A 14,744-nucleotide genomic window follows, 5' to 3' on the forward strand; every position below is an offset into this window, starting at 1 on the left:
CAAGATAAATTAATAAAACACCTTAGCCAACACCGCCATCCGTACTCTTTCACCCTTCACTGTCGTTTCATCCCCTCTCCTCCCACACTCCGTGCCTCCCCCCCCCCCACCCAGACGACCCTTGGACTTTTATTTTGAGAGTTATATAATTTATCAACAGTTTATCTATTGTATCTATGTGAAGGGCTTGCTGCGACACTGCCGGTGAGTTAATGATAGTGTGTGTGTGTGTGTGTGTGTGTGTGTGTGTGTGTGTGTGTGTGTGTGTGTGTGTGTGTGTGTGTGTGTGTGTGTGTGTGTGTTGTTCACTAACTGGCACGCTACTATATGTGCCCACAGTGCTGACCTTCTGATTTTAGACTCCTGACCTCAATTTCTCCAATCACTTCTAATTTTGAAATTGTTGATGAAGTTTACTTCAATTACCTCTTAAGTCTAGTTCATAAAATATCCTTATTTCAATAAAATATATATATACTTTTCTCGTCACTATGACTCAGCTGTATCTCCAGCTTCAATCCGTGCCCTCTTATCTATTAGGGTACTTATTGTAAACATTTCATTTTCCCCCACCATATCTATTCCCCTCAAATGTTTTGTCTATCATATGTCGCCATGTGTCGGGCGGCGCCACATGTGCAACACGCACATGAGCAAATTTCACTGACATTCTCCAACCAATTGAAATTTACATTCCTTCGCGCTCACTCAGGTCAATGTCCCGAGACTAGGTGAGGCGAGCATCTGTCGTCGTCCGGTTAATAAGAGTCATACGATTGGCACAGACTTTCTTATATTTATAATGCAGGGTTGAATCTTGACTGATGGGGGCTCCACCCATGAGCTTGCCACTGATGCCTTGTTGATTCGGTGATCATCAGTAATTTAAATGGGGGGGGGAAACACGTTTTAAGTAACATTGAGTCGACGCATTGATCAACTTTTATCAGATTCATGGTTAAACTAACGTCATTCATCCAGCTGTACACAGGGGAGGGGGGGTGTAAGATTTAAATTATTTATTATTATTATTATTAGGTGTAATTTGAGAATCTGAGAAGCATTAAGATATTGTTAGATGTGTGTGTGTTGTACGCTAGCAGTGTTCGCCTGTAGAGTACTGGCTACATTAGCTAGACTATGATGCAGGAGGAAATATATATTGCGTCATCCTACAGATTCATCAGATATCATGAGTTAAATTGTATTAGAGCACTTCTTCATAAAGTGTTGACTTATTTGCTTTGGAAATAGCATGAGAAAAAGTATTGTCATGTTTCATTATGTTATTTACTAAAGTTAAATAACATAATGTATGTCTTTTTATAACTGTATAGTTTGCTTAAATGTTAGGCTTTAGGACTATCAACCTCTGGACGGTTATCAAGGCCACAATTATATTGGTAAACCATAAAGATTAGTTTGCATTTGATCACACAAGATTGACTCCAAGCTGCTGTATGTTAATGCTTGTGGATAAAACTACCAAATAACCTCAATTGTTTAGCTACTGCTAGACCTTCTCCCAGGAGGCGTGGGGCGGCACCTAGGCTAAAGCCGGATATTAAATTCTCTGTGGATCTACTCGAGGCCTACACAATTCCCTGTGGATCTACTCGAAGCCTACACAATTCTCTGTGGATCTACTCTAAGCCTACACAATTCTCTGTGGATCTACTCGAAGCCTACACAATTCTCTGTGGATCTACTCGAAGCCTACACAATTCTCTGTGGATCTACTCGAAGCCTACACAATTCTCTGTGGATCTACTCGAGGCCTACACAATTCCCTGTGGATCTACTCGAGGCCTACACAATTCCCTGTGGATCTACTCGAGACCTACACAATTCCCTGTGGATCTACTCGAGGCCTACACAATTCCCTGTGGATCTACTCGAGGCCTACACAATTTTGTGTTACGGTGGTCAACAGCAGATTTCAGTCGTGCAATGTTATTGTTAAGAACTTTAGATATTTTGATGACTATGAGTGACTGCAACTGTGAAATTTTAAATGGTTTAACCCATTTTTCCTTCAGCGTTACTGAATGTCAGTAACTACAATGAACATGAAACAGATGTTTTATTTACATGAAACAGATGTTTCAATACAAGTCACCATTGCAGTGTGGTTTCGCTGCAAATTGGCATATATTTAATTTTCCTAAAGCCTTGTGTGGTAGAAAAATTCGAGTGGGTCTCAAGATGTTTATAATGTTCAATAATGAAGTGAAACGAAATATATTAATGTTAGTGTCTGACTACATGTTGTGTATGTGGAGAGAGGATGATTCATCTGAAGCAACATAGAGTTTCTGTGAAAGGTAGAGTATGATATAACATTTGAGGTTCCAAGTGTCTATCAAACAATACAAAAAAATCACGTGAACAATAATATTAATCAAACCAAATAATATTTATCTTCTATATATAATGAACTACAAAGGGTACCCGGCGGTACCCGGGTCTCTCTCTCCCCCTCTCCTGCAATATCACAAATTACAGCATTAGAACACTTCACACATATTCGGTTTATCAAGGATGATCAGCAGACATTAACAACACATTCATAAGTTCTCCCACAAAAAACTCCCAAACACCAAACAAAAAAACTCCCAAACACCAAACAAAAAAACTCCCAAACGCCCAACAAAAAATTGACAGACGACCAACAATAACAAATTAAAAAAACGCACAACCAAAAAATTAAAACCGCCCAACAAAACATTTTAAAACGCAGAACAACAAAAATCCAAAACTCCCAAAATAAAAATGTCCCCCAAAAATCCAAAACGCAGAACAGAAAAAATCCAAGATGTCCAACAACAAAAAAACAAAATGCCTAAAAAAAAAAGAAACCCAGAACGCAAGCAAAAAAGTGCCAAATGCCCAACGAAGAAAAATCGTTGGGCATTTGGCACTTTGTAGTGGTATTGAGAGGTGCCACAGATAAGCTAAGAGGTGTAGGATGCTGAAATGTACCCTCCTTACCTTCGTCAGTGTCCTCGGCTTCTCCTGCCGTTAGTGTAGTGGCCTTCCAGGTATGTCGACTGCCTCCCCCCCATCCCCCCCTCTCTTGCAGCAGGTGTAGTGGCCTGCCAGGTATGTGGTTTCCCCCCCCCCCTTCTCATGTGGCAGGTGTGGCGGCCTGCCAGGTATGTGGCTCAGCCAATGTGACTACCACCTCCACCCCCGCCCTTCCTCCACACTATTCTTCTCCGAGCCCGTCGCTCCCACACTCCCTCTCCTTAACATTCACTTAAATTATTACAATTTACCCCTCAGAGCGAGCTTATTAAGAAGCGTCACTCATCCTGTGACTGACCATACCGCCATAGTGACAGTATTGGACAGCGTCACTCAAAAGATGAGTGAATATACCATTATTGCAGCATGTACAATAAATACCCTCTAATAGCATGTCCAAAAAAAAAACCCATTGGGATGTTCAATCAATGAACAGAACATCAAACGAGGAGATTAGCATTTGCCAACCCTCAAACTTGCGCTATCTTGCAGGTGCCAAGTGAATTTAAATTTGACAGATTGTGTTTTCCTAACTGCGGGTGTGAGTTTTTGTGGTAGAATTTTGTGTTTACCAAGGCGTTGAGTAATTTAATTCCTCCCTGTCATAATTGGGTGGTGGTCCTAGAAACAGACCGTCTCTCTGATAGGGTAATTAGGCAACTCGTACCATAAGTCTCATCTACCTGGCTAAACAAATAGGACGAGTTCCATTTAGTGGGAATTTTTTTTCCAGTTTTGGAAATAGAGTGCTTGAAACAATGTAGTAGTGTAAGCTTATCACATACTTCCTCTTAATGATTATTATCCTGTGGTATTTGGCCGCGGCGTGTTTCTAATGGAGAAAATATTGTCATTGCTGGTTTTGGCATCTTTAGTCTTAGAAAGATAAATTATTTAAAGATAATACTGCACGTCCATACCTTGAGTGGAGGGATGTACACTCATGCAGTGCTGTCCAGGTATGGGTAAAGCAGGTGGCATCTCTTTCTCTCACTGTCAAGAATAATTTGTACACGTCCAACATTCTAGTTACTTTGTTGACCAGTCATAGATCTTCAGCTTGTCATTGGTCAAGTGGAAAAATACAGACAAATTCTACCGAGTCCTGCACTGCAGTCTTCCTCCTCGTCTGTGGCGACCGCAAATGTGGCCGTGGTGGCGGCGTTGTCACCATGTTTGTGGCTTGGGTGAACCATACTCCAGCACTCACCATATTATGCAGTGTCCATCACCGTCATTATCACTTGGCTATAGTGTACGCACGAGGTGGTAGAGCTACAGGGCTGGAAATCGCCTTGTTGATTTGATTTAGCCTTCTTCTTGTTACTAACGTCGACGCTTCTGTTTACTCGAGTTACTTCAGGATCACAATTCAGGTTTTCGTCCGTTTCAAGTTATATTTCTCACATAACGTCACACTATAGCTATAGTGACATATCTCATAATTTTTTTATGACATAGTGACATATCTAGTGACATATCTTTGTCTCTAGTTTGAAAAAGATAAACTACCCTTTATATAAAGTTCACTTTAGTTGCCGCTGAGGGCAATACTAACCCAACCCTCACGGTACTGTAAGGACGAAAACCTATCTATCTCACCGACTCCCCCAAACCCTTACTGCAGCAGCTTCAAACATTTGCCTTTTTAGATATTTGTCGATTTGGGGAAACGGAATCGTAGCTGTGTTCGCGATGGAAGCATTGTAAACCATCTATGATTATTTCCTGTGTTTTTGTTAGGCCACAAGATGGTATATACAGGGAGACGCGCGTCCGGGACTGTCCTCTTACGGGCTCACCATAGCCCGTGCTACATGGACACTTCGTTCTGAGTAGCTAAATCTAAAAACAACAGTCCGAGACTGATACAGAATTAAGGCAGAGTGGTGCTACGCCAACTCTTAGAGACGCACGTGATGATTTTAGCTCTTTCTTTTGGTGTAGTTCCCCCAGTATGTTTATTTCCAACCGTGTGGCGGGCTTGAGGTCATATGCACCAAGGAGTAATAATATACGCCTCAGAAATACTGCCAGCGTACTTGTGTAAAGGAGGAAATGTATATGTTTATCTCTCAGAATGTTCGGTAATATGTTTATCTCTCAGAATGTTCGGTAATATGTTTATTGCTTGTGATGTGTGTCTATGTATGTATTAGCACGATGTACTGAACGGGGTGAGAATAGCTTGAGCTACCTCATCCCTTTGTGTGTATTTTACCTCAATAAACTTATTTCAGTTTCACTGCCAGCGTTATTCAACAGGATTCATGTATAGGCGTTGATATTGTGGCATTCAATAAAGAACATTAAGGCAAAATGCATGAAAATTACACAATTATTACATTATATAACTATATATTAAAAGAGGAATACCCTTCAACATATCTCGTGCAGTATTTCAAAATCTTTCTTTAAAAATAAAGAACATATGAATCCAAGTATATACGATAAGCCAGAATATATATACGAAATCCCGGAATATATCTAACTACAACCAGCTGAAAATGTAATTGAAAACTACAGAATTAAACATATTTTTTCTCGAGTCTAATTTACAAATAAGTTTGAATTAATACAAGACTGGCAGCAAATAGCTACAGCAAATATTCACAGAGGAAGCCACTGCAGGAATATCCACAAGTGAAATATCTACAGGGCAGAGGAGAACACGGAAACGCAGTAGTCTGAGGGCGTCGGCGTTCAATAAGCCAGTGTCGTCTGGGGAGGGAGGGAGGCGCAGCCAATATTGTTTCAAGATGAAGTGAATATTGCGACACTGTCACACCCCCTCCTATCCTCGGGCCAGATTCACGAAGCAGTTACGCAAATACTTACGAACGTGTACATCTTTCCTCAATCTTTGACGGCTTTTGTTACATTTAAAACAGTTTATAAGCATGAAAACTTCCCAATCAACTGTTGTTATTGTTACAAACAGCCTCCTGGTGCTTCGGAGCTCATTAACTGTTTAATAATTGTAAACAAGGCCGCCAAAGATTTAGAAAAGATGGACAGGTTCGTAAGTGTCTGCGTAACTGCTTCGTGAATCTGGCCCCTCAAGTTTAACGTCGCACTTCCCTATTAATTCTTAGTACCTTTATATCCTCCATCTCCTTGCATCCCCCCTCCATGTATTTTTTAAGTTTTTTCATTAATTTACCTTTCTATATAAAGTAAACTTTTTTTAGTTGAACTGCATTTTTAATATATAAAAAAGTTCGAACCTACCTTAATTATTGGATGCAGCCGAAGGTGTATTTAGTAACAAGACAAGGGAGAACGAGGGGAGAAGTAGCATACGCCACTCGATCCTTTTGAACTGTACAGTATTTCATTACCTCAATAAACTTAACTTGAACTTGAACACGGGAGCGTGTTCCATTATTGTTGATATGGGACCTTCAGGCAGCTAAGTTTATCATGAAATCTGGACAGTAACAACCTTGATAATATTTCAAATCGCAGTGTATTTTTGTTCACTCACAAATACGGTTAATACTGAAATTAAATAGTGAACATTATAAATTTTGTACATATAGGTATTTAAACGGCCGTGAGGAGGTTGCGTAATACATAGGACTGGCGAAACTGTCAACAAACCCCTGACGCACTTGTCCGGATCCTCTGTGGTTTATCTGAGGTGCCGTTACTGCTGCTAACCGCATATTGTCTACTTTACATTGGCCAAACTGACGGGTAGATTAGTAGTACATCAAGGAAAATATTATCAGAATACAGAGAGAACGTAATAATTAGTAAACAAGTCTAGGGGATGTACACGCCGACCTCGGCAGCTGATCACGGGACGAACGAGTGAATGAAATTCTCAACACACGTCGTGACGTCATGGCCAAACTCTACGTTCATTGGTTGCGAGAGGGGTAAAGGTTCACACACCAATCGTGACGTCACTTCCAGGACCCACGCTCATTGGTCGAGGGAGAGGGGCTGGGCTGCTCCCGGCGTCACGCCCCCGCTATTTAAAACGCGAGCTTGCACGCGCCAGCACACACATCTCCTCCATCCTCCACGGTATCTAGGCGCTGTTCCCGAGTGCGGTCTCTTCAGCCAAGTTAATCTACAACTCTACCGATGTATACCTTCAGCACCAACTCGCGGTTTCTAACGGGACTATGCACTAGTTGGACATAGTCACACGCCCCTTGTTAAACCCTAGTTATACATCAATTATCATCATCAAGCAACATCACATGGCAAGTCTACTTTTGTAAGTAGCACTTCAATAGTGATACTAGTCATCATCAACCTGTGATTATCAACCAGCAAGTACTTCATCATCAACTTCATCTACATAAAGCGGAGACCCTATTCATCATGGAGCAGTTCTTGGTTCTGGCGCAGAACCGACAGTTCCTGCCCTTCTACGGCGAGGAAGAGAGGCGCTGGAATGAGCCCTTCTTCTTCATCCAGGCGGCGGACACGCAGTTCGGGATGCAGGAGAAATACCTGGAGCAGAAGGCCGAGTACGGCTGGGAGCGGGAGATCGCCTGGTCCAGTCAGCTGGTCGACGACGTCAACGCCATGTTCCCCCGCCCCAAGTTCCTGGTGGTGTGCGGCGACCTGCTGGACGCCTGGCCTCACACGGAGCCCGAGATACGTCGCCAGCAGGAGGTGGACTTCAAGAAGGTGTTCGCGGGTCTGGAGGTGCCGCTGGTGTGCGTCTGTGGCAACCACGACGTGGGCAACACCCCGACGCCGGACTCCGTCAGCGGCTACAGGTCCTCCTTCGGCGACGACTTTTTCAGTTTCTGGTGCAGCGGTGTGTTCTTCATCGTGTTGAACACGCAGTTCTACGAGGACTCCTCCAGGTGCGAGGAGCTAGCGGCGGAGCAAGAGGCGTGGCTGGAGCAGCAACTGGAGGTGGTGAGGAGAGAGAAGCCCCAGCACGCCGTCGTCTTCCAGCACATCCCATTCTTCCTCGCCAACCCGGAGGAGGAGAAGGAATACTTCAACATGGCGCCCGCCCTCCGTCAGGTCATGCTGGACAAGTTCTACGACGCTGGCGTCCGCCACGTCTTCTGCGGCCACTACCACCGCAACGCCGGCGGCTTCTACAAGGACCTGGAGGAGGTGGTGACGTCGGCCGTGGGGGCGCAGCTGGGGGAGTGCCAGCAGGGGTTCCGGCTGGTGCGGGTGCTGGAGGACCGCCTGCTGCATCAGTACTACGCCCTGGGCACGGCGCCCACCCACGTCCACCTCCCCAACACCAAGCCCGCCGTGCCGGCCACGCCCGCCCTCCCCGCCTGGGCCCACGCCGCCGCCGCCGCCTGCCCCACCCCCACCAGGAAGTCTTTCTTCGCCCTCTAACATCGTCGTCACACTCCTCCCGTGTCTCTCTCTCTCTTCTACTGCACATTATCGCCACATTTACATATTATTCATTATTATATAAAAATAATCATAATTCATCCCACAGTCATCCCTAACCTTTTATGCCTTATATATATATATAACCCAAAATACAAACTGATTATATTCTGCAATATTATTGTTAAAATTTTGGACAAATATTACTTGATATATATTTTTATATAATCTCTTTTATTAAATAAACGGCATCTTGATTTTTTCCAGTGACTTCTACATATCCTTGAGGTTTTTTTTTTTTTATAAACATTACTAATCTTAGACTATCGTCCCGTTATCTCACTTTTATATAATATATAAACTGCGAGCTGGTCTTTAAAATGCCTATTATCGTACCTTTTCATGAGTTGCCCTTTAGGAAAGTATTAAATTAGAATAAGATGTACAATAAGATGTACAATGCGAGACTTGACAACTGAAGAACAGCTGCCAGCGTCACACCTGGTGACTCGTACACTTGGCAACACAGCCTAGCATCAGTCAGTGCCCCCTTTTCTTCAATATATTCCTGCCCCGGACCTTCCTAAATCACGATATAGATAGCGCTATTTGGTAGCATTGAGAGTGCAAGAGAGACGCTGATTAAAGCAGCGTCTGGGATGCTCCCGGACGCAGGTTCGAATCCTCGTCACGGCCCTTGTTGATTTGTTCAGTGCAATTTAATGTAACTTTGCAATTAATGAGGTATACAGTACAATGTATTCTGTAATCTAATAATTACCCTTTTTGTACGTGTGATGTGGGATCAAGGTATCGGTTAAACGTACAAGGAAAATATTAGGAGATTGATTGATAAAGATTATGCCAGCCAAGAGATGGCACGGGCATGAATAGCCCTTAAAGTATTAGTTAAAAAGTCATATGTAATAGAGGGTATTTTTACCTATAGACTTTCAGAATCATTAAAGAGAGTAATCTACTGTTTGGTAAAGTCCCAGTGGCCCACAATATCCTAGTGTAACGTTAATTCAATATTGAATTAACATTAATTCTTAAATATTACGTTCACTGGGATTTAGTTTGGCATAAATTAATTAAAATTTGCTGTATGGGTCTATAAGTCTGCAGTTTCCTTTAATTATTTTGTTCTTATAGAGTATAGGCCAAGAATCTACGTCGAGGAGAGCACTTAATTGTTCCCTGCAATATCTGGCTTAATTAGAATATTGTTTGTGCATTCTTTTTCCGTAATTCCCCCAAGGACAGGCGAGGCGATTCATAATCATTGCAAGAGCTCACAGGAAGATGCATCTTGTAACAGCTTAGCATTCCTCATCAAAATTACAAATCAGTCGGCCTCTTCTGAGAGTACTAACTGATACAATCATCCTGCTGTGTCTATATAATATATATATATAATATATATATAATATATTATATATATATATATATATATATATATATATATATATAATATTACAATCACGATTAAGGCAGCGTCTAGGATCCTCTCGAACGTAGGTTCGAATCCTCGTCACGGCCCTTGTGGATTTGTTCATATATATATATACTGTATACGGTTTCACCGGTTTACATGGTTGCAAGTACCCAATGTTTACCTTCACTAACATATGCGAAGGTGATAAGATAACATATGGCAGGTTATAAGAGTTTCATAATACATTTGAAATCGGTAAAATTGCAGTGAAGATTGTTGTTGTTATAGATTCAGCTACTCGGAACAAGTTCCAAGTAACACGGGCTATGGTGAGCCCGTAGTGGACTTACCTGGCAACAGGAATGGTGCACTGCGGCAGTGAAGAGGTCGCACAGATCTTGTGGCGACCTAGTGCTCTATTTTACCAAGAAACCCGCAAGCAGTTCCCAGACCGAGCCTAATCCAGCACTCGTTGTTGTTGTTATAGATTCAGCTACTCGGAACAAGTTCCAAGTAGCACGGGCTATGGTGAGCCCGTAACTTCTCTGGCACAGGAGCGGGGCTGTGTAGACTATCAGCACTCGTTATCTGCCTTGACCTGTCAGTCCAGCCTAACCCCCTTCCCCCAGTCATCATTTCCAGTATCTGACGTCCAACGAGGTGGGAGCAAACACCCTTCGCCAGTCTTTAGGAAAACTAAATGTAAACTATTATTTGTGTACAGTATGGATTTCCCTTGAGGGACCTGAAGTAGAGGAGGGTGCAAATAGCCTGAAAGCTACTGTTTATCATTTAGAGATCTATCATTTTGTCTCAATAAATTTACTTAGGAAAACTAAGGAATACTACTGAGGGTCAACTGAACAAATCCACAAGGGCCGTGACGAGGATTCGAACCTGCGTAAGACTACTGAGAGGGTCTCGTAGTACAGTTGGCTTCGTTGTTTACTCACAATCGGAGATCCTTGGGTTAGGCTCCCGGGTGGGACAAAAATAGTTAGGTTCGTTTTCTTTCACTTAATTAATGCATCTGTTCACCTATATCAGTGAGTAGATACCCCAGGAGTTAGGCAACTGCTGTGGGGGTGCATTCTGGGGAAGGTCAGTAGTATATAACAAAAATAAAAGCCTGGAAAAAACCGCCATGCACTTCGGTCACTTCCCTAATGCAACACAAGTATCAACTTTATTTTTTCCGGGTGCAAACGTGACAGCTGAAGCATCACTTTACCCACAGCGAGCCGCTGACATTGGGAACAAGACCTTCAAGGCCACAACTTGGTAAACAGGGTTCCCAGCACGTACGTGCACAGTAAGATGTAGACACCCGTAGCCTCTCCTCCACACACGGCAGAGGCGGAACCAAATGGGCAGTTTCTTACACCCCTGATGCCTCTGTTCACCTGGCAGTAAATAGGTACCTGGGGAGTTATTGAGATAGCTACTGTGGGCTGCTGCTTCCTGGGGATATGTGTGTGTGTGGAGCGTGTATAGATTGCTTAGAAAGACGGGGTCTAAGAGCTAATAGCTCAATTCTGTAAACACAAATAATAAATACACACACACACAGTCCAACTAATGATAAATAAATACTTGGGCAAAAAGACTCTTAACAGTATGATCAAATAAACGAAAAAGAAGTCATAAGATCCACTCTTAGCAACTGAGAGCTCAAACTTGACCTTGCAAGCACATCATCTAGGTGAATACACAGTTTTGGAATATGCGGTGCCAGTGTGGACTCCACATGGTGTTAAAACGAAGCTAGAATCTGGGATAGTCCACCAGACTAGTCCCCGAGCCGAGAGATATTTGTCAAGAGGGAAGTCTGAAAGAATTACGGGCTATTCATGCCCGTGCCACCTCTTGGCTGGCTTAATCTTTATCAATCAATCAATGAAAGAATTATCAACCACGTCGTTGACCCCAAAAAACGGGAGACATGATCATCACATACAAAATACTAAAGAAAAACATTGTTATTTTTTTAGGCTGGTGTTGGAAAAGTACCCGCATAAGCCACTGTGTATTAACAAAATAAGTTTGTGTTATAGTAGTAAATAAATGGAATAAACAGCCTCAAATTTAGATATGACTGAACGCAAAGGGCTCGGGAACCAGTCAACAATTAAACCACCTTTAAGCACGACTATAGATGAGTACAAACACACAAGCAAAGACACATGCACACATATTTCTGCCTTCTGAAATCTGAACAAAGAAGTCATTCAGAATTGTGTGTATAACATACGTTAAAACCAGTCCCTGAATATGCAACACCAGCATGGAGGCTGTATCTCATCAAATATAGAACTGAGGTGAAGAAAGTGCTGAGATATATGCAACTAGATGACTACTCCCAGAGCTGAGAGGTGCAAGGAAAACAATAGATTACAGGAATTGAACTACAAATCACGATAGAAGATAATAAACATCAGAGACTTGGCCACGACATATAAAATATTCGGCGAAATCGACAAGAACAAGCTATTTGACACGAAACGAAGCCATAGGGATATTAGAAAGAGCTTCTGTGATACCGGAGTAGCGATGAAATGAACCAGGGAGTAGATGACAGAGAGACGCCATACACGGTTTTAATATGGAAGCCCAAGAGAATCTGAAACATCTACACAAAGTAAATAGTCGAGTAAAGGTTAAAAAGGCAGGGGCCCAGGAGCTGAAATTTAGTGCCCAGCAACCATAGCTAGGCAAGCACACACGTACACAAACACATGTTTATTAACACGGGTGACACGAACAAGGGGACACAGGTGGAAACTTAGTACCCAAATGAGCCACAAAGACATTAGAAAGAACTTTTTCAGTGTCAGAGTAGCTCACAGATGGAATGCATTAGGCAGTGATGTGGTGGAGGCTGACTCCATACACAGTTTCAAATATAGATATGATAGAGCCCAGTAGGCTCAGGAATCTGTACACCAGTTGATTGACGGTTGAGAGGCGGGACCAAAGAGCCAGAGCTGAACCCCTGTAAGCATAACTAGGTGAGTACACACACACACACACACAGGGATGGGCCAGTCAGCTTCAAGTCCCGCGGCGACGGACTGGATCTAACCGGTCCTGGACGAGCCCTGCCTCACCCCCTTGCTTCTTGCCCCACTTCCCCTCCCTTCCCCCCTCATCCCCACACACACACTAAAGGACGAGGGGGTGCACGTCCAAGAGATAATAGCTCGATTCTGCAGATACAAATATTAAATATAAATAGTAAACACACACACGGCTCTTACAGCAAGTCCCCCCTCCCCCCACACTCATCTGCTCTCATCCTCTCCATCTCTTCCCCCCTCTATCACCAGCCCCCCCCCTCCACCATCTGTGCCTATCTATCTCAACACTTGCCCGCTCCCATCTATCGTGTCGAGTAGCTCGCAAACCAGTTTAGTCCGGCCTGACATGTCATCCTTTCTCTTGGAACGATCTCTTATACATTTACTCTCACTTATATCACTTATTAGGCTACTTAAGCACACTTTAAAGTGTGATAATTTAATAAATAATAGTACTGACTACCTGAACAAGACTCGCACGAACCCAACCAACCCACCTAACCCATTAGATGAGAGAGGATGGGTTGCTCAGAACATCGACTAATCCGTTCAAAATGAGGTGTATCACTTAAGATGACACCGTCTTAATATTAACGTTACTCATCTCGACTGCACTGGCGGTCGATAAGGGCCGCCTGGAGACATGTTTCAGGTTAGGGGGGGGGGGCAAACAGTTCCGTTCTTTACGGAGTGGGGAAATTGGGCCAACGGTCTGGGTACTACTGTGAATACATACTAGGATGAGTGTGGTGGTGTATAGTGTACAAATATGAACCAAATGTTAAAAGCTCAAAGCACGAGGCTTCCTGAAGCCTGGTGCGACTCTCTGACCCTTCGAGTGTCAGGAAGTCCAAGGGGTTGAGTTGTTGAATAATAAACAAATTCAACTCGTAACATGTGCCAAATAAAGTAACTTTTTTACATTTTCTTTACTGAGAGCTGACATGACACTGACGTAGACATCTTGGAGAATTTCAAAGAATGGCTTTGACAAAGACGTGAGAATTTATATAATTTTTCAAGTGCATGTTTACAATTTAAAAAAAAAATTAGGATGGTGTATTGATCTGGGCCTTGTGCGCAGGCGCGACAGAACACTGGCGGAGACGCAGTTTCTCCATCATATATATATATCCGTGTGTAGACGATGAGTCACAATAACGTGGCTGAAGAATTATAACCAAACCAAACGCTAGAAGATGGTGAGACGACGACGCTTCGGTCCGCCCTGGACCAATATCAAGTCGATTGTCAATCGGCAATCAATCAAGACAATCCTGGAGTGTCAATCGACAATCAATAAAGTCAAGACAAATCCTGATCTATTATCAAGTCTAAGACAATCAGCTTGATAATGGACGGGCCGAAACGTCGTCGTAAAACATTATATATATATCCGTATTTTTACACAGAAAATAATTTACTTGGGCACGGAGCACCAGCGTCTCTGATACGTTTGTCTACACTCAAGTACACTAATTCCATAATTTAGACTCAAAGACGGTCGTAATGAATGAATTTTTATGGATAAGCGCCAAGCCATTACGACTATATAGCACTGGGAAGGGGTCAGGATAAGGATTCGGGATGGGACGAGGGGGTGGGGGGAAGGAATGGTGCCCAACCACTTGTGGACGGTCGGGGATTGAACGCCGACCTGCTTGAAGGGCGACGGTGTAGGGGCTAAACAGCATAGCGGTGGCCGTGAACGGTTGTGTGGTGATGATGACTCGTCCTTGCTGTTGTGTTTTTCTCCAGGTTCTTGCCAGGAAGAGCAGCGGCAGCTCTGGCAACGTTGGGGTAACGGGATCATTGAGGTCAATGCTTGCTTGGGGGCCCTGGGTGTGTTTACTCCTGCACGGAGTGTGCTG

The 14,744-nt window shown here is 43.2% G+C and overlaps 1 protein-coding gene across 1 annotated transcript; it reads left to right on the top strand.

Moving 5' to 3' along the window:
- The first annotated feature begins 7,021 nt into the window (after positions 1-7,021).
- On the top strand, positions 7,022-8,620 carry LOC123757182 (serine/threonine-protein phosphatase CPPED1-like). The gene has a single exon (XM_045740638.2). It carries the CDS (start codon positions 7,366-7,368, stop codon positions 8,356-8,358), a length of 993 nt encoding a protein of 330 aa, XP_045596594.2. The 5' UTR covers positions 7,022-7,365; the 3' UTR covers positions 8,359-8,620.
- Positions 8,621-14,744: the final 6,124 nt, after the last annotated feature.

The sequence above is a fragment of the Procambarus clarkii genome, chromosome 13 (genome assembly GCF_040958095.1).
Source record: "Procambarus clarkii isolate CNS0578487 chromosome 13, FALCON_Pclarkii_2.0, whole genome shotgun sequence".
In the NCBI taxonomy this organism is placed as follows: Eukaryota; Metazoa; Arthropoda; class Malacostraca; order Decapoda; family Cambaridae; genus Procambarus; species Procambarus clarkii.